General features: G+C 36.6%; 2 protein-coding genes across 3 annotated transcripts in view; one reads left to right on the top strand and one right to left on the bottom strand.

The window, feature by feature from the left end:
* The window catches only part of IMMP2L (inner mitochondrial membrane peptidase subunit 2), a 691,058-nt gene that overhangs the window by 375,316 nt on the left and 295,984 nt on the right, over positions 1 to 19,758 (bottom strand). The window lies entirely within an intron of this gene.
* Positions 3,660 to 6,653, top strand: LRRN3 (leucine rich repeat neuronal 3). Its single transcript, XM_041002440.1, has one exon. It carries the CDS (start codon positions 4,003 to 4,005, stop codon positions 6,124 to 6,126), a length of 2,124 nt encoding a protein of 707 aa, XP_040858374.1. The 5' UTR covers positions 3,660 to 4,002; the 3' UTR covers positions 6,127 to 6,653.

Raw genomic sequence — 19,758 nt, 5'->3', positions numbered from 1 at the left:
AATATAATAATGCCACCATTCCCTAAGACATAAAATCATTATACTATGTGTTTGTTAAAAGTGTGTGTGTACAGGTTAGGGAGTAATGATTGCTTAGTAGCAAGTATTGAGATTCTAAAGATACAGCCCAGATATTGATCTCACCCTATCATTTATTAGCTTTGTAATTTCAGGCACAGGAACCTTACTTTGAAAAATGGCAAAGAACTCTGTGACTTATTTGAAAAGGTCATTATTAACATAAATAAACAGTCAATGAGATACTATTATAATCATCTTAGCAACTGCAGGTAATCTGTGCCAAATAGTGGGTTGGTGAAAACTTCATAATCACTTCCAAAAGATATAGAAAAAGTCAATATCATAATGAAGAAGGGCTAAAGTTCAATATTCTCTATAGTACCTCCCTGATAATTTCTTGCTGCACAGAGAAAGGAAATTTGAAGCTGTTCACCACTGTAAGAACTCTCAATCCAAGGGTCCCAGAAAAATTCAGTTCAAACTGCAGTTGTTCCTAGCACATGGCAACATAAACAATGATATGTGATTATGAAAGTGTTTCATAATAAAACAGAAATATGTATCCTCAAAGACACCATGCTAATTGCAAAATAAAGAGTGATATTGTTAACATTCTTCCTGAAATAATACTGAGACTATTATATTTCCAATATAGTTGACATAAATAGACAGGCTTCTCTGCAATGCTGGAGAAATTGAATGCATTAAATTAACTGACACAAATTACAGTGCCCCACTTCCAGCTAAGAGGTACAGAGGATCATACAGAAACATCTTTTGTACAATGTGCTGAGATTGTTTTCTCTACTTATTGGGATAAAGAGGTAATGGATTTCTCCCTTTATGCAGATACCTCTCAAAGAAATTGTAACCTGTTTTTACTTGTGTTTTCCCTCCAGTCTAAAAGGGAAACCTACCTGATGACTGCATCTAAGCCATACTTTATCTATAATTATAATGAAACAATTGGTAGACAGTAGGTGTTCAATAAACATTATTGTAATAAATTAAAGCCAAACTTCAGATATGAGATGAACTTTTCATTCAAGTTTGATGTGTCTTTTGTAGCATCGTCAATTTTAATCTTTGAATTTTAGTAAAATAGGAAACACATGTTCTGTGCAAGTAAAAGGCTGATTTAGATTAAAGTAGCTAAATTTATAGAAATTAGGAAATTGAATGAACCACTTACATTTCATGTAAAAAGATGGGCAAACTCATTAGTAAAACTGATTTATCACTTCATTCAAAATATTTCTTGAGACTATACTGCATTCTAATGACCATGCCCACGAGCCAGTAATGCAAAGTGCAACAACTCTAATGATCTTAAGATTAATGCCTAGTGAAAGAATCAGAAACATGTTCCAACATAGGGAGCTGTGCACTAAGATCATGGGGCGAATATGGAGTAGCAGCTAAATGCAACTAAGGGGAGACACTACCTGGAAAACTTCCCAGAAAGGAGATAATTGAACTGAAGTTTAGAAAACAGCAAGTTAATTCAAAACAGAGAAATACGAGATGCATGCAGCAAGAACAAGGTGAGGCTCCCACAGCTCTGCCAATAGAGAAAGCTGCATGTAGAGGGATGAAAAAACATGAAGATGAACATGGAGTGTGGGGGCGTGTGGGAAGGACCACAGACTGTAGGGCATTTATATAAGGTAAAGGAGATTGAGCACGCATCTGCAGTAAAGGAAGTAGTTTGTTAGATTCTCTCCTCAAAGGGCTCAGAAGCTACAGAACACACAAGACAAATAATGGTGGAGTTAGGTGTTCTGGGTGAAACGTAAGACACCAGTTGAGATATTCTATGTCTAATAGCAGAGTGCCTGGGTCAAGCCCTGGTTCCAACTCCAGTTCCAACAGACTGTGCCTGGTCAGAGTTCAAAATCATGTCTTCAGTCTGCCCAGTAGTTGTGGGTGTGTAAATAATCTAGTGGAGGGGAAATCTGGATTCTTTTTCATCGGAATTTAAAAGAAATCGTTGAGGGGCTGGTGTTGTGGCCTCCACATGCAATGCTGTAATCCCACTTGGGCACCAGTTCAAGATCTAGTTGCTCCACATGATATAGCTCCCTATGAATACATTTTAACGGGGAAAAGCAGTGGAAAATAGCCTAAGTGCTTAAGGCCTTACACCCATGTGGGAGATCTGGAAGAAGCTCCAGGTTCAATTTGTTGTGATCATTTGGGGAGTAAGCCAGGGAATGGAAGAGCTTTTCTCGTTCTAAATCTCTAACTATGCATTTTAAAAAATTAGAAAATAAATCTTAAAAAACTGAAATATTCAGTACAAAAAAGGAGGCTTATTCAAAAGCAAATGAAATAATAAACAGCAAACATACTTAACAATTCAAAATAACTTAATAGTTTAGTTAACCTCATGATTCAGCTTTTACATAACTTTTTTTTAAAATAAAATCACATCTCTGAAAATGGTATTAGGCAAGTTACTCCTAACTTTGTACTGTAAATAAATTTTCAAACTTTGGTAAATAAGGACATCTTTTTAGATATATATAAAGGGAAAAGGTCTCTATCAACATATAGATCACAGCCCAAACACCTCATATTGAATTCAGTCAACAATGTGGTTATGAATGCCAATGTCAAACAGCGGTGAAAGAACAGACTGATCAATTCTTCTTAGATCGTAGCTGCTGAGAGTCAAAGAACTAGAGCCTCTCTCTGCTGGGTACCTGCAGGGAGAATGCACCAACAGCGCAGCTAACCACAACATATACCTAAAAGATATATGGTATTTTAAAACACAGCATATTTAAAATTAAAGCTTCATTTGGAAACTGCTGATGTTTCTGTGATTCAAATATCGGTACCCATTTTTAAAGGACTATTTATGTCTTTTTCACTGATGATTTAAAGTTGATTTTTTTTTTCACATTCAGTGATTAATGAAATGTAAATTATTCTCAAGGGTAAATAGTCAAATATGAATGTAAATGTTAGGAATGATAATATACAGACATACTTTACAACAAAATAAATGTAATGTCTCTCAAACACTGCCAATCTCATGGTACATTTTACAAAGGAGATTACCAAGAGAAGTATTAACTGAAATGGAACACTAAGCTAAATACCACTACCTTTAGACCAGTTAACAAGTGTTTCATAATTTTGTTTGCAAATGCTATCCCTGGGGAACTTTGGAAATGACATTTTAACTCATTTGAATATAATACAAGATTGTTATTTATTTGTACTGTTCTTTTCTCAGAAGCAAAAAAAAAAATGCCATCATCACTGAAAGTCTGTTTTCCATTTTTTCCCTGTAACTAATTGTCAGCAAGAATGAAAATATCGAGAATAATTGCAGAGTGTAAACAAGTAAATATTTGAAATAATTGAGAAACTCTGGAAGCATATTCTTTAATTAAACTTTAGGCTTCTAAAGATTAGATTCCTCAGCCTGTCCAGGGCCTGGGCCAATAACTATCAAGTGCAGTCAAGACAAGGATAAAGTCATTAAAACATATTGAAAAAACTATAAACCTAAAAGCCCTGAGTTTATTATTTATATATGAAGTAATTAATTAATTATGTTTTTCCTTTGTACTAATTACTTTCCTCTTGTTTCCTTTTACACTTTGTTTCATTACAGTTAGCATAATGCTGCCATTCCTGCAAGTGCAGAGCAACCATGGGATTTGAATATTATACTCCTAAATAAATGAATTTCTCAGTCTCCTATGCCCATCTATACATACTCCATCTTCAAAGAGTAGATCAGACTTGTATCATTAACGAGACACTGACCTTTCCAATGTGCATGATATTTTTGGACAATGCAATTGCGGCACTGGTATTTATTTCTGTGAAGAAAAACCCAACGGTTCCGTGGAATTCATCAATTGACACATGCAAGCATTTTCTTAATCATTCGGGATTTATTGAACTGAGCAGTGACTGTGGAATCCTTCAGGACCCATTAAATTTCTGAAGAAAAAAGCTAAGATGAAGGACATGCCACTCCGAATTCATGTGCTACTTGGCCTAGCTATCACATTAGTACAAGCGACAGACAAACAAGTGGATTGCCCGCAATTATGTACATGTGAAATCAGGCCTTGGTTTACGCCCAGATCCATTTATATGGAAGCCTCCACGGTGGATTGTAATGATTTAGGTCTTTTAAGTTTCCCAGCCAGATTGCCTGCCGACACACAGATATTGCTCCTACAGACAAACAACATTGCAAACATCGACTACTCCATAGACTTTCCAGTAAACCTCACTGGCCTGGACTTATCTCAAAACAATTTATCTTCAGTCACCAACATTAATGTAAAAAAGACGCCTCAGCTCCTTTCTGTGTACCTAGAGGAAAACAAACTTACTGAGCTGCCCGAAAAATGCCTGTCTGGACTGAGCAACTTACAAGAACTCTATATTAATCACAACTTGCTTTCTACAATTTCACCTGGAGCCTTTATTGGCCTACATAATCTTCTTCGACTTCATCTGAATTCCAATAGACTGCAGATGATCAACAGTAAGTGGTTTGATGCTCTTCCAAATCTAGAGATCCTGATGATTGGGGAAAATCCAATCATCAGAATCAAAGACATGAACTTTAAGCCTCTTATCAATCTTCGCAGCCTGGTTATAGCTGGTATAAACCTCACAGAAATACCAGATAATGCCTTGGTTGGCCTTGAAAACTTAGAAAGCATTTCTTTTTATGACAACAGGCTTGTTAAAGTGCCCCATGTTGCTCTTCAAAAAGTTGTAAACCTCAAATTTTTGGATTTAAATAAGAATCCTATTAATAGAATAAGAAGGGGGGATTTCAGCAATATGCTACACTTAAAAGAGCTGGGGATAAATAACATGCCTGAATTGATTTCTATCGACAGCCTTGCTGTGGATAACTTGCCAGATTTAAGAAAAATAGAAGCCACAAATAACCCCAGATTATCTTACATTCACCCCAATGCATTTTTCAGACTCCCTAAACTGGAGTCACTCATGTTGAATAGCAATGCCCTCAGTGCTCTGTACCATGGTACCATTGAGTCTCTGCCAAACCTCAAGGAAATCAGTATCCACAGCAACCCCATCAGATGTGACTGTGTCATCCGTTGGATAAACATGAACAAAACCAACATTCGCTTTATGGAGCCAGATTCACTGTTTTGTGTGGACCCACCTGAATTCCAAGGTCAGAATGTTAGGCAAGTACATTTCAGGGACATGATGGAAATTTGCCTCCCTCTTATAGCTCCTGAGAGTTTTCCTTCTAACCTGGATGTAGAAGCTGAAAGCTTTATTTCTTTGCACTGTAGAGCTACTGCAGAGCCACAGCCTGAAATCTACTGGATAACACCTTCTGGTCAAAAACTCTTACCTAATACTCTAGTAGACAAGTTCTATGTCCATTCAGAAGGCACACTAGATATAAGTGGTATAACCCCCAAAGAAGGGGGCTTATATACCTGTATAGCAACTAACCTAGTTGGTGCTGACTTAAAGTCCGTTATGATCAAAGTAGATGGTTCTTTCCCCCAGGAAAACAATGGATCTTTGAATATTAAAATAAGAGATATTCAGGCTAATTCAGTCCTGGTATCTTGGAAAGCAAGTTCTAAAATTCTCAAATCTAGTGTGAAGTGGACAGCCTTTGTCAAGACTGAAAATTCACATGCTGCTCAAAGTGCTCGGATACCATCCGATATCAAGGTATATAATCTTACTCATCTGAACCCATCAACTGAGTATAAGATTTGCATCGACATTCCCACCATCTACCAGAAAAACAGGAAACAGTGCATAAACGTCACAACAAAAGGTTTGGATCCTGATCAAAAACAGTATGGAAAAAGTAACACCACAACACTCATGGCTTGCCTTGGAGGCCTTCTGGGGATTGTTGGCATGATCTGTTTGCTCAGCTGTCTCTCTCAAGAAACAAACTGTGATGGTGGACATCGCTATGTGGGAAATTACTTACAGAATCCAACCTTGGCATTCAGTGAGCTTTATCCTCCTCTAATAAACCTCTGGGATGCAGGCAAAGAAAAAAGTACATCATTGGAAGTAAAAGCAACTGTCATAGGTGTGCCAACAAACACATCCTAAGGTACAATCTATTCAAATGACTTTGAACAAAAGTTAAAGACTCGCAGTTGTGGTTAAAAATAAGAAAAAAGAAGAAGAGAAATATTACTTTATAAAATGAAGGTTAAGCTTCACCAATGCTGCTCCTGACCAATGGAAATATGTACAAGTTCAGCATTTTAAGTAACTGGTTTCAAAGGGTATTGTGGCAACCAAATAAAATGATTCCATTTTCTAGAACTTTCATGTAACTTTTATGTCTGGACTACAGTTAAAGTGGACAAAAACATTTCTGTATTTTTTTTAAGTATATAAGAGTAGTTGAACTGAGCAATACCTCCTCCTGTGTTGTATTACACATATTAGCCACGAGTTTTTGCAGTGACAAGATAAACTTGAATTGACACGTGGTGTAATAAAAAGGACAAATTCTGTAGAGTAGACACAGTGAGTATGTGGACCTCTTTTCTAAGGAAAAATACATTTTGGATTAAAATTAATTGCTTTTGTCTTGTTTTGTTTCTAAATAAAGAGTAATTTCTGGGAAATATCTGATCAGAAATTATTTAAATGATAGCATGTTCCAAAAATGGTGTTCCATAATGAAGCTTCAAATGGTAAGACTCTTATTGGGTTGTATACCTATATATTTATAATCTACAAAAAAACCAATTTTAGAAAAAAGCTTTTACCAGTATTAATAACCAATAATAGTACACTTAGCATATTAAAAAGAGTGATAGAAACTTCCAGGAAATTACGTATTCACTATTTACTTAAATATTTTCCCCTAACAAATGCCTTTTAAAGTAGATCACATCATCAGGTTCAGATAATGTAAGTCCAATATCTGAGCAGCTGAAAGCCTTATTTCAATAATTAGTAGTAGCTCAACTATTGTTCATTTTGCAGAAAACATTTCTGAATTTTGGTAGTACTTATGTTCTAAGTATAAATGTTAAATATCTGCAGTGCTAAAGAGCTGATGAGTTTCAATATGAAATGCTGTAATACATTTCTATTTTGTAAAGATAACAAGGAAGAATATCCTGTTCCAAGGTTATCAGTTTTGAAATTCACTAAAATTAAATTAGCAGTAAAAGTTCATCAGGTGTAATTTAATGAAACTCTTTGTTTCATATAATTTACCCTAATATAAACATTAAATAACTCAGTTTCAGAGTTCACTTAAAATGTAAGACTACAGTTTTCTTAATTAAAGGACAAGTTGCTGAAAGTAAATTAAGGTCAAAGCAAGGAAAGAGACAGGGGGAGGGAGGGAGGGAAGGAGGGAAAGCAAAGCAAAGCAAAGCAAAGCAAAGTAAAGTAGGAAGGAAGGAAAGAAGGGAAGAAGGAAGGAAGGAAGGAAGGAAGGAAGGAAGGAAGGAAGGAAGGAAGGAAAGAAAGAGAGAAAGAAAGAAAGAGAAAGAGAGAAAGAAAGCAAGAAAGCAAGAAAGAAGGAAAGAAAGAAAGAAAAGAAAGGAAAAGAAAGGAGGAGGAGGAGCGAGGAAGGAGAAAGGAAAGAAAGAAAGAAAAAGAAAGGAGGAAGCAAGAAAAGGAGGGAGGGAGGGAGCGAGGGAAGGAGGGAGAAAGAGAAAGAGAAAAAAAAGAAAAGAAAGGAAGGAAGGAAGATAGAAAGGAGGAAGCAAGGAAAGGAGGGAGGGAGGGAGCGAGGGAAGGAGGGAGAAAGAGAAAGAGAGAAAGAGAAGAAAAGAAAAGGAAAGGAAAGGAAAAAAAGAAAGAAAGAAAAAAAGAAAGAAAGAAAAGAAAAGAAAAAAGAAAAGAACGAGCGGAAGGAAGGAAGGAAAAGAAAAAGAAAAAAGGAAGAAAGGAAATGAACTCCTTTACTACTACGTTTAAAGAGCTTGGAAAGCGAGGTTGAAGATATTGTGGATATTTGAATTTAAGTCCCAAGAACAGTAGAAGTTGTTTAAACATCATATATTGGAAACGGGGTGGATTTTATTTGGAAAAACAACAAAGATCTTTAAGAGTATTAATCATTTGTTAGTAACAGAAAGTCCATAGGTCTGCAAAAAATAAATTTATTTTTGTAAAAATGGAAGCATCCTGAAATAATAAAAAGAAACCTGACAATAAGCCACAATTTTTAAAAGAAAGTTGTTTATTTCTACCAAGCTACAAGTCCTCCATGTTAATTGCTGTTGCGCTCACTGACAATCAAGTATTTAACTTCTTTTACAGTAGCTTCCTTTATATTATCAACATGCCACTGGCCTGTGAACATGTCTAGCACTAAAGCCATATCAACTTATTAATAGCAGACATTTCTTTTGTGACAGCATGGACAGTTTCTAATTAAATCCCAGCTGTTTTGACAATGTGGAAGGTGATTGTTATGAACTCTTTAAGCGAAAGGACAACCTGTGTTAATTTTAACACTGCTGCAATATGGAACTTGTTAATTCAATGTGGTTTCCAAGCGCAAATTTTACAACCTGATGAATCACTATCACACAGGGGCTGGCATTAGAATTTATCAGTAAGACAAGCTCATACATCACGAGAGGTTTCAGCACCACGGACAGAGCTTTTAAAAGCTCAGCGATTTGTCACAAATATAGGAACTGAAATATGGCCTATTGGGATGCAGGCATTGTATAGGTCAGCAGAAACGTGAGCAGATACCTTGTATGTACCTTAGAAAAATCTGCATAAAGAGATCATATCATGCATACCCCAGATATGTGAATCTACTTCAAGCTACATATGTCTTATGAAAATTTTATGATTAGAACCCTGAAGAGATTTAGCACAAAGCAGTGAAATAAAGCATTTTGGTTAAAGCCAAATAAATACAGATAATGAAAGCAAATCTTGATCCTACTTATTTCCTTAAATTTTAATCCATGTTGCCAGTGGAGGTGAAGACACTCGCTTCTTACAAGAATACTGTTTTATAGTCCCAATACTACCTCTTAAAATTCATCCAAAATTCACTAAGCCTTGATCAAAGCATTCAAAGAATATACCTACTATTTTGTGACATCATATGGGTGCATTTGTTACCACAGGGAACATTACCTGTAGCAAATAAAATTCCTAATGTTTAAATCTCTGCATACAAACTGAATTGCACAACTTGTAAACAAGAAAACAACTTTCCACAAAAAATAATTTTAAATGAATTTTGTATTTTTTAAACTCTAAAAGTAAACCTCAGATTTTCTTAAACTAAGCATTCTCAATGGAACACACAGAAAAACCAGTCATGCACCACATAATGACATGTTGACCAATGATCTTCCACATACACAATGGGAAATCTCCTATTGCCTGGAGTCCTCCTAATTGTTCCAACATCACAGTACAAGAAGCATGTCATGTGGAGTGGCAACACTGATGTTTAAAAAACACTGTGCTATCACATCTACAAAAGCATAGCATTTCAATTATGCTCACTGCAATCTCATTAATAATGGTGGCAAATTATAATTATCACAAGTGCAAAGAGAAACTTGGAATCATATATACCACTATTAAAGATAATGAGCCCAGAGCCAGGAGCCTCTTTCAAGTCTCACATGAGGGTGCAGGGCGGCAAGGCTTGGGGCCATCTTCGACTGCTTTCCCAGGCCATAAGCAGGGAGCTGGATGGGAAGTGGGGCTGCTGGGATTAGGACCGGCTCCCATGTGGGATCCCAATATGTGCAAGGCAAGGACTTTAGCTGCTAGGCTGCTGTGCTGGGGCCATAGCTTACTCAGCTTGAGACAGGGAAAAATAAAAATATAATTTATATACAGACAAAAGGAAAATATCATTGTTAGTGAAAATAGCTAAAATAATATATCTACTTCTGAGAAAAATAGGAAAACAGGAATTTTAAAGAATATTCCAGTGAAATGCATTTTGTTTGAAAATCTAGCCTAAACTTTTGATAGTAATATATAAAGCTGATTCAGGAATTGAGTAGTAAATATTCAGTGCTGTCAGTGAGAAGATGTCATAGAAAAAAGGATAGAATCCTGTTTTATTAGAATGAAAATAGACAAGGAAGAGATAAATTAATCTACAGTATCATTTTCTATGTATTTTAGATGGCTCTTAGTGAAATATGCCATTTGGTGTCAGTCAACATTAATGGATTAAATATCTCAGACTTATTAATTTCCTGAAGACAAACAGATTTTCAAGTAAGTAACCAATTCAGAGCAAATCTCACATATAACCTAAAATTCGTTGTAAAGTGGCCAGGAGTAACTAACTGTAGCAAAACAATCGTGTGATGGTAAGCTTTGCAGAAGAGTGAAGTATAACGACATTTGGAGACCTCACAGTACTCTCCATGTTTATATATATTTTTTCCAACTCTAATATATCTTCAAGAAACTAACAGCATCAGGTGACCACTATAAGGAACTTTCAGCTTCTCATTAAAACATATTGTTCAGAGTCTGAGGTTATTGATTCAAAATCCAACTGCGATACCAATTTATACTGTTCCCCAGCCTCTGGAACAAAGAATGAAGTAAGCTTGGGACATAAATTAAACTTCCTAATGCTCACATTGAAAGAGTCAATGTATAATAATCTTTGTTGTATGTCCAGATTGAAGGTTGATAAAGACAGAGTTAGTTCTTAAGATGTCAAGTTTGCCATTAATAATGCAATAAAGTCAAATGCACCAAAATAGCTTGTGAGACGAGGACTAGATGAAACAGAAATTCATTACCAGAACTAACATTAAAGTCAGTTACCTCTGGTAAAGATCTCTTTAACAGGGGCTTACCAATGACTCATCTAACTAATCTTTTGCATACAAGCACCAGTATCCCAGATGGGAACAGTTCCTGTCGCAGCTGCTCCACTTCCCATCAGCTCCCTGCTTGTGTCCCGGGGAAAGCAGCGGACAACCCAAAGCCTTGGGATCTTGCACCCGCCTGGGAGAAAGTGCCTGGCTTCTGGCTCCCTGCTTTGAAGCGCCTCAGCTCTGGTCATTATGGCCACTTGGGGAGTTAACCAGCTAATGGAAGATCTTTCTCTGTCTCTTCTCTCTGTGTAAACCTGAATTTCCAATAAAAATAAAGCTTAAAAAATCTCTTTAATAATTACTTCAGAGCAGAATCAACTACTCAATAAAGAAATATGTCTCCAAAATAACTAAGACATTGGGATTCTCATACCTGCTTCCAAGTTAGTTCATCAATAAACCCATATCTTGTATACAATGTTCATGCAAACATTTTTCAGGATTATTTGAGCATATTTAAATATAAAATGGACAGTTGTATATAATTATGTGACACTATAAAGCCTATTTAAACCCTGAAATATAAAGAAAAAAAAAAGTCCTTCTAACCATGGACATGGTATGGAAAGGTCCAAAAAGAGTAGGGAAAAAAAGCATTCATTCTAACTACATTTTATTCATACAAATAAATGTAACTTACGTGATTATAGCAGGAAAAAAATTAGACTAGTCAGTAATAGTCACGTAGGTGCCAGCATTGTAGAGTGGTGGACAAAGTTGTCACTGCAAAGCCAGCTCCCCATATGGACACTGGTTTGTGTTCCAGCAACCTCACTTGCAGTTCAGCTCCCTGATAATGGCTTAGGAAAGGCAACAGAGGATGCAAGATAACCTGCACTCATTTGAGAGACTGGGGTGAGGCTCCTGGTTTCTACCTTTGGCCTGGCTCAGCCAAGGCCATTAAGGAATGGAGATCCCTGCTCTGTCTTTCCAACTCTCTCTCTCTTTAGTTTTGAATATTCAAAAAAAAAAGGTTTAGAACAATAACAGTAATAATAATCCTGTGAGGCTAAGAAGAATTAGATTTGCCCACCATGATGTTTATGTGTCTGAGAATAAGGCCAGTTCAAAAAAGACAATGGGATACTTGAGATAGCTTCTGGAACATAAAATGCATAGCATTTAATAAACACATCATTAACTACTACATTTAAATAAAATCTGCATTCAAATGCACTTAAGTAGTAAGAATTAGAGCTATGTGAAAATCAAGAAAAGAGTTACTACATTCAAAATATGTGTGAGACTAGTAGTTCACTACGGTCTTAGGAAATTCACTCCAAGTCCAAAAGAGAAACAGCTCTGTCAGAGTCAGAACATAAAAGTATAAATAAATATAACACTCAGAAGAAAGAACCTCACATTTTCCCAATCCCTCACCCAGCAACAGACAACGTTATGAAAGCCTGACATTCTGCTTTTCGCAAAGTTGGTGTATTTATCTCTAACTCTATTTTCACCCTTAATCCAATCTAAAGATGCTCATACTTTCAAAGTGGTATTAAAGACCTCTAATCTCAGAAAGAAACGAAATGTCAGTTTTCATCATGTCATTCCACAAACAATCCCCAAACCTCTGAATGCTGTGACCAAGGGACATCAACCTATAATATATTAATGCCTTATATGCCAGCCTCTTCAATTTTTTTAAAAGCTCTAGAAGTAAAGACCTTTTCATCTCATGCTAGTCTGAAAGAGTTGTTTTTATAATCTTCATATATTCTAGTTTAAGTAAAAAAGAACAGATCTAATTTACATGCAGAGTGCAGCTATACTAGTAGTTGTTGATTATGTTAGTCTATCCCTTAGTATGCATATTGGTGAAACATTAAGGAAATCCATTCCTCAAGGCCGTTCAGGTCACTCACCTTTGCATGAGGCAAATCATTAAAGTCTCTTAAAATGTACTACCAGGCACTGCCTAGTTGGGCCAAAGCTCCCAGTAGTGATCACGAGAGGCAGGGCTCGGGGCTGGTGAGACTGGTCAAGGCAGCAGCATCCATCAGCATATATGTGGGCCAGGTCTGGGGGTGGGTCAGGCTGAACTAAGCTTGAGAACCAGATGGGACATGGGAGTGACTGGGTTAGATCACAGCACATGCCAGCAACATAAAAACCAGGGCTGGGGGTGGGCATGGTAGGACTCATTGGGGGTTACCCCAGCTAGACCACAGCACCCACTGGTAAGAATTAAGATCAGGTCTGTGGTGAGCTGGCTGGGCTGGGTCACAGCATTTTTGTTTAGTGTGACGTGGAGCTGCAGAACTGTCCAGGCAGCTGCATCCACCAGTAGTTGCATTGGCTGGTGCAGTTGACAGACTGAACCTGACACTGCACTGACTGACACACAGACAAAAGTCAAGTCTAAGGTCACCCCAGGCAAAGTTCCTTGGGAAACTCCCTACTGGATTGTTAGACTCAAATCCCAGCCACATGGAAAATCACTAGATGCATGTTCCATCCTTGGAGTGCATGTGTTAGGACTGGGCTTGCTCAGTTGCTGAAGCCTGTGCAGTAGACATCATACCCAAACGTATATGAAAGATATGATGGCCAGCTCATCTAGGTCAACAGAGGATGTCAGGTGCTTTGTAAGGGGGCAGAGGGCAGAATAGGTTGGACAATTCTCCTGGGCAAACTTGGCAACATGTTCCTGGACCTGGGGAATGCAGTAAGCTGGACCTGGTCAACCATTTGACCTTGGAAAGATTTTCTTGACCCTGGAGTAATGAAGCCAACAATGTCTTAGAACTACTCAAGTAACACACTAGGGACAGTCTTCCTCTCATCAGGGTCTCTAAGGCGTCATCAAAGGACCACCCCCTATTCCCAGGTGACAATGTACTTTAACCGTTGCTGTTAAAGTGGACCCTTCTTCCTCCCCCAGTACAGACACAGAAAGGAAAATAAATGGAACATTTGTCCCATCCTCCTTCCTCCATATCTTGATCCTCCTTCTTCACCCTAGTCAGAGACCCACATAGGTGTGCATCACTTTCAGCTATGTAAACAATATTAAAATTAAATAAAATTAAATTTTAGAACTATATACTATCAGAAACTGAATGTGATTCTTCAGGTGTGCCAACCGCTAATCTCTTTATTTGGTTGAAGCACTGCATTAACCAAATTCTTGCACTATTGTCAATCGCCAAGTAGAGCCAGCTCTAGGCAGACAACTGTAATTACATTTGATGCCAAATGACATAATTAGCAACATTATCAATATGATCATCTCTAGCACTTAGTAAATGCTAAGCACTAGCATACATATAAACTCATTTAACCCCTACGAGAAAGATACAATCAGTAACCATATTTCATAGTATAGGTGAGAAAATGCAGATGAGGGGAGTTTAAATAGCTTGCCAAGACTTAATTGGCAAGTTTTAATGGGCAATACCAGAAGGAACTGCTCTCTGTGAAAAAACAAATTGACAGATTGATAGCTTGCTAGCACCTACTGCAAGCCTAGGGATTTCTTCTCTGTGACATTGCAACCTATGAGAAAAAAAATATCATGTCTCAGTTAGTAGGTGGGGGTCTTAAGATAAAATTAAGGACAGTAATTATCATAAGGGCAGAGAATTAAGAATCTAGTTAGCTAGCAATCATATTTGATGCACTGCGTGTTTTCTGAAATGCAGCCTGACACAAATGAACTGTAAAAGAATAATTCTACTGCATCCATATCACAGTAATTAGAGACGTCGAAAAGGTTTATGAGTCTTTTAATCACAGCCAGAAATAATCTTAGATCCAATGGGAGAAAACAGGAAAAGGTATTCCCAGTGTTCACACATCCTGGCTACTTCATTGTTTAACTTCATATCACTAATCAAACTATAAGTTAATAAACAAGAAGTTGAACATAAATTAGAAAAACTAAAACTTGGAATTGTTTAGGCACATCAATGTTTTTAAAATGATGTTCAATATCAAGACAAATACAGCAAATTGCAACATACACACATTACAAAAGATTTTTTTTACTGTACAGTAGATTGTGATGACTCTCAATTATATATTTTTCATTTCACTTTTTTAAGTCAAATGACCCAGTTATTGATTTCATTAACTTCCTTTTTTAATATTTTTATTTTGAATTTTGAATTATGTGGCATATTTTTGTATAGCCTGGGATTCCCCCCGCCAAATTCTCACCCCGTCAGATTTTTCCCATTTTGTTACAATAGTGTAGTTCTTCATAAGGAATCATAATTCAATCAGCATCTTATTTAAGTAAACCTGTCATTGTTGGTACAATGTCAGACAGTCCAGTATCCCATTCTCTACATATGTCCAACAGTTTCATTGGGAATCCATCTTTCATCTGGATGCAGGGATGCCTGTTCCATTGTACCCCCACGTCTGTATGTGTTAGATCCCAGTACGCCATCACTATACATTACTATAAGTGAGATGCCATGAAACAAGGTCAACAATCGGTATGCGTTAAAACAGCCACATCAACAACATCAACAATAAATTATAGCACCTTGAAAAATAAAAGTGGCAAAGAACAGAGAAGATATTAAGTCAAAATCACATTTTTTTACCAAGCAAAATACAAGTTACACAAAACACTGACATATTACTTGATATACTTAAAAAGATTTTTTTTTCCTATTTCACACTTTCATACCATATTACTCAACAAAAAGGAAGATCTTATCAAGTTGGATAAACCAACAAAGCAAAGCAAATGATAGGACAAAAGTGATTTGATTTGATGGGTGAAGATGTTAAATTACTACCTCAATGCTAAAGGATAACAGCAGAGTCAAAAGCAGTCACGTTTCTAAAAACCCTGGGTGTTATTTCAAGAGCCTCGCAAAAGAACAGAAATTAATGTTGACTTTTGTGATAATTTAATATGAATGAGTTAAATTATACTTTCAAAATCTCACTCAGTTGGAATACAGATGAATTCACTATACCTTAGTATAAGCCTACCTTCAAACACACACAAGAAAAGCATTCCCTTTCATTCTTTTCAACGTACTTAGTGACTACAGATAATGTCATATTGTCTAGAGTGATCTTGATGGTTTTGTTCAACTGAAAGAAAGAAGATCCGCTTACCTACAGGTTTTCTTCTGCTTTCGTCTGTTTAGCCCTAGCACAACCAGAGTGACAGCCTCATAGAGAAAATAACCAAAAGCATTTACTTTGTCCAATGACTTCGCATCCCTCCAGCACTGACAATTCATGCCCCACACCAACTCCCAGGGCTGTAGGATCAAAGTAAGTAGGAAAAAGCATGTCTTTCCATTTAGTTGTGCAACTATATTTTATAGATGAGCAATATAACCTATTGCTTCTTATATGGCAACTAACCCAATCTAAACTTTAATGGCCATATAAACAAATAACATTATTTGCACAGTTAGGTTTAACTCTTGGACAAAATCTTGCTCATAGCAAATCAAAATATTCCTTTAAGAATAGGTGAAAGTAAAAAACAGAGATAAGGTATACTAATTTATAAAACTATTTTAAAAAATATCCAGCTAAAGTTATGAACCTAAAAAGTTAATTATTGTGCAATTAAAGATACGGGAGGTTATTTGGTCACTGACCTGAAAGAGCTAGGCATTTGAATACATTCAAGTAATGTAAGTCTGAAAGGAAACAAGAGTTGCTTACATCTGTTTTCCAGAAAGCAAAATTATGCAAAGACCACAAGTATAGCAGAAAATATGATACTGCTGAAGGGTTTAAATTTATATGATTTAAAAATTGTCTCTAGGTTCTGGGAAACTAGCAGCTAAAGACCTTGCCTTGAATGTGCCAGGATCCCATATGGGTGCAGGTTCTAATCCCAGCAGCACTGGTTCTAATCCCAGCAGCCCTGCTTCCCATCCAGCTTCCTGCTTATGGCCTGGGAAAGCAGTAAAGGATGGTCCAGAGCCTTGGGATCCTGCACCCACGTGGGAGACCCAGAAGAAGTTCCTGGCTCCTGGCTTCAGACCGGCACATGTCTGGCCATTGTGGTCACTTGGGGAGAGAATCATTGGACAGAAGATCTTCCTCTCTGGCTCTCCTTCACTCTAAATACCTGACTTTTTTTAAAAAAAGATTTATTTATTTTTTTGCAAAGTGTCTCTATTTTTTCACTTACGATTCTGTTTAGCACAGAAGTGGAAGTGCTATAACTTGACATTCAATATATCAGCAGAAAAATTAAGCACGGATCTTTTAATATTTGTTCTATTTACGTTACACAGTGAAGGGAAAAACAATGGAGCTGAGTTAATGGAGATCAGAGTTAAATTAAGACATATTTTGATTTTTCTTAGACTCTCAGTGGCACTAAGATAAAGATACTAAAGATAAAATCTCTAAGATTCTGTGTTATCAAACCATGAAATGGCCAGACACTAAACTCAGCTTACATTTCTGTATTCAATAGGTTTTTGCCTAAAACACTAAAATGTTAAAGATTTAGGGGATATGAATATAGACAAGATAAATCTCTTCTTTGCATAAATTTAGAGAATTGGCTGTGGTGGAAAAACTAAAAACAAGGAAAGAGAAAATAAAACAAAATAAAGTAGGTTTCAGATTGGTTTTGGAAAAAATTCCAGATCATAATTAACTTAGTCCTGATATGCAAATTAGTCATCTCTTCCATCCAATTGTTCTTTTTTTAATAGAAAGATATAAAATAGTATCTATCGACATTACACAAGCTACAACAAATCTCCATTTCTTCAAGAATAAAGAAAAACACGTTTTCCTTTGAATTAAAACTATTTTGAGTCAGGAAAAGAGAACTATTAAAATGCATTTTGTCTGTTGATAATTTGATTCATGTTAGAATCCTGACAAAACAAAATAGGATGACTTTTTTTTCCCCTCTGACAATTATTACCTATGCCTTTGGCATCATTACTTCAAAAATCGCAACTTCACATTTTTCTACAGTTACATCATACTCTTCCATTGCCTCATCTACGAAACCACTACAACACACGGTATGTAATTTCCTACTTGTGTGATATTCTTGGAGCACAAATTAAGCAGATTGTCAGGAGACATCAGAAAAGAATGAAAAAAGAAAAAAAAAAGGAGGGAACCTACTCAAACAGTGAGGCAAAAGAGATTAAAAGGCAAGGAAGGAAGAAACGCAAAGAACAGAGTTGAGTTAAGAGAGAAAGGGAGAGAAACCTGAGCTGAAGGGAGTTTTAAAGACCGTCTGTTTACTACAAGTATTAGCTTTTTTACTCTCATTAAATGTTGGCTTCTATCTATTCTCACCTGTATTCTGTTGCCTAGTTAAAAAAAAAAAGGTGGTTGGCAAAGACAGGCAGCAATGACCTGGCTAATTATGGCTCTGTTGAATAAAATTACACATTCCTGATCTTGGGTGACTCAATATTACATATTTTTCCATTGCACAATCTGTAACACTCTAAAATCTTAATGAAATTCAAAGTACTATCTGAGTGCCTCTCAAAAAAACTGTACTTCATTTAATGTTACATTTGCTACTGAGGAAATGAAATAAAAATTAGGAGCACAAATTATGAGAAAGCTAGGACATATAATTGGGCAAGGTTAAATAAGTTAACAGGGCCAAGCCATTTTTACCAGATGGCTTTTTGTGATTTTGGAAATATCTGAACATCTCACAATTGTCACAGGGTGTGAAAATGAAAAACATTCCCATCTGCCTAAACTAAAGGAACTCTTGGTCCTCATTTGCACTAATGATAACTCCATGCTGTTCTCCAAGTGATTAAGGCTGTTGGGCCGCTTGCAAAAAAAAAAAAAAAAAGTCTATTCTCTCCCAGAAAGAGTAATTCTACAGCCACTTGGGTATATGGCTGCTTTGCAAAGCAAATCAAAAACGAACACCTTTGAGGGAGCTACTGGAAAAACTTTCCTCTTGCCTATTGTGCTTGGACAGAAGACACCTATGGTATACAGTAGAGAGAGACGGTAACAAAATATTAAGAGAATCAAGGAAGAGTGTGCCATTTTAAGTTAATGATGGCACACTTGGGGGGTAAAATCAGGACATTCAGATCTTCAAAGAGCAGCCGTATCTATCCCAGGCATCAGTGTGAGCATACTCTGGCCTGGTCAAGAAGAAAGAAAACTGAGACAGTAACAGGCCATCTGATATTATCATACAGTCTATATCTATCTCAATAAATTCTGAATTTTAAAGTCTGATTCATAATTTATTTGCTTGGAAATAGTATTTTGAAGAATTAAAGTTATCAGTTCCCTTAAACTGTTCTGTACTCTTTCCTAATTTGTCCTCATATGATGAGAAAGAGAGAGAGAGTGTGAGCCAGAGCAAGCAAATTCCTGGTCACCGTTTCATTTCCCATATGCCTGAAACTGCCAGAGCTGGGAGCCAGGAACTCAGTCCAGATCTCCCTCATGGATGCAGGGAACCAGCCACTTGCAAGTCACCACTACTGCCTTCCAAGTTTTTCATTAGCAGAAAACTAGAAGCAGGATCCAGGGAGGAATGTATTGCCCAAGCACCTTGAAATGAGAGGTGGAAGTCTAAACTATATCTTAACTGATAGATCAAATACCTACTACAAAACACAATGTTAACCAAACATTATGTTAAATCAAAATTCACATACACTATTATGAATTATTAGGCACATGCCACATATCATATTATGATTGCATTTCACAGTACATTATAAATATATTCCAAGTCAATATAATTTTATATTCCTTTCAGATAAACTGTCTTGTCTTTTAACAACTGCTACTCTTATTTGCCTACAGCAATTCATTCCCAAGCTCTCTACAGGAATATAAATCAACAAATATCACTTGTCTACTACAGTAGATTTCCTATTCTCTTTAGAGTTGTTAGGTTTGTGTGGTTGCATCATTCCATATT

Source organism: Ochotona curzoniae, unplaced genomic scaffold (genome assembly GCF_017591425.1).
Source record: "Ochotona curzoniae isolate NIBS_2020 unplaced genomic scaffold, NIBS_Ocur_1.0 scaffold_2476, whole genome shotgun sequence".
In the NCBI taxonomy this organism is placed as follows: Eukaryota; Metazoa; Chordata; class Mammalia; order Lagomorpha; family Ochotonidae; genus Ochotona; species Ochotona curzoniae.
Note: the sequence above shows the minus strand (reverse complement) of the source record. Positions and strands in the feature narration are given on the sequence as shown.

What these genes read in the sequence shown, in the direction of transcription:
- LRRN3 (XM_041002440.1), top strand. Translation starts at nt 4,003, where the DNA reads ATGAAGGACATGCCACTCCGAATTCATGTGCTACTTGGCCTAGCTATC.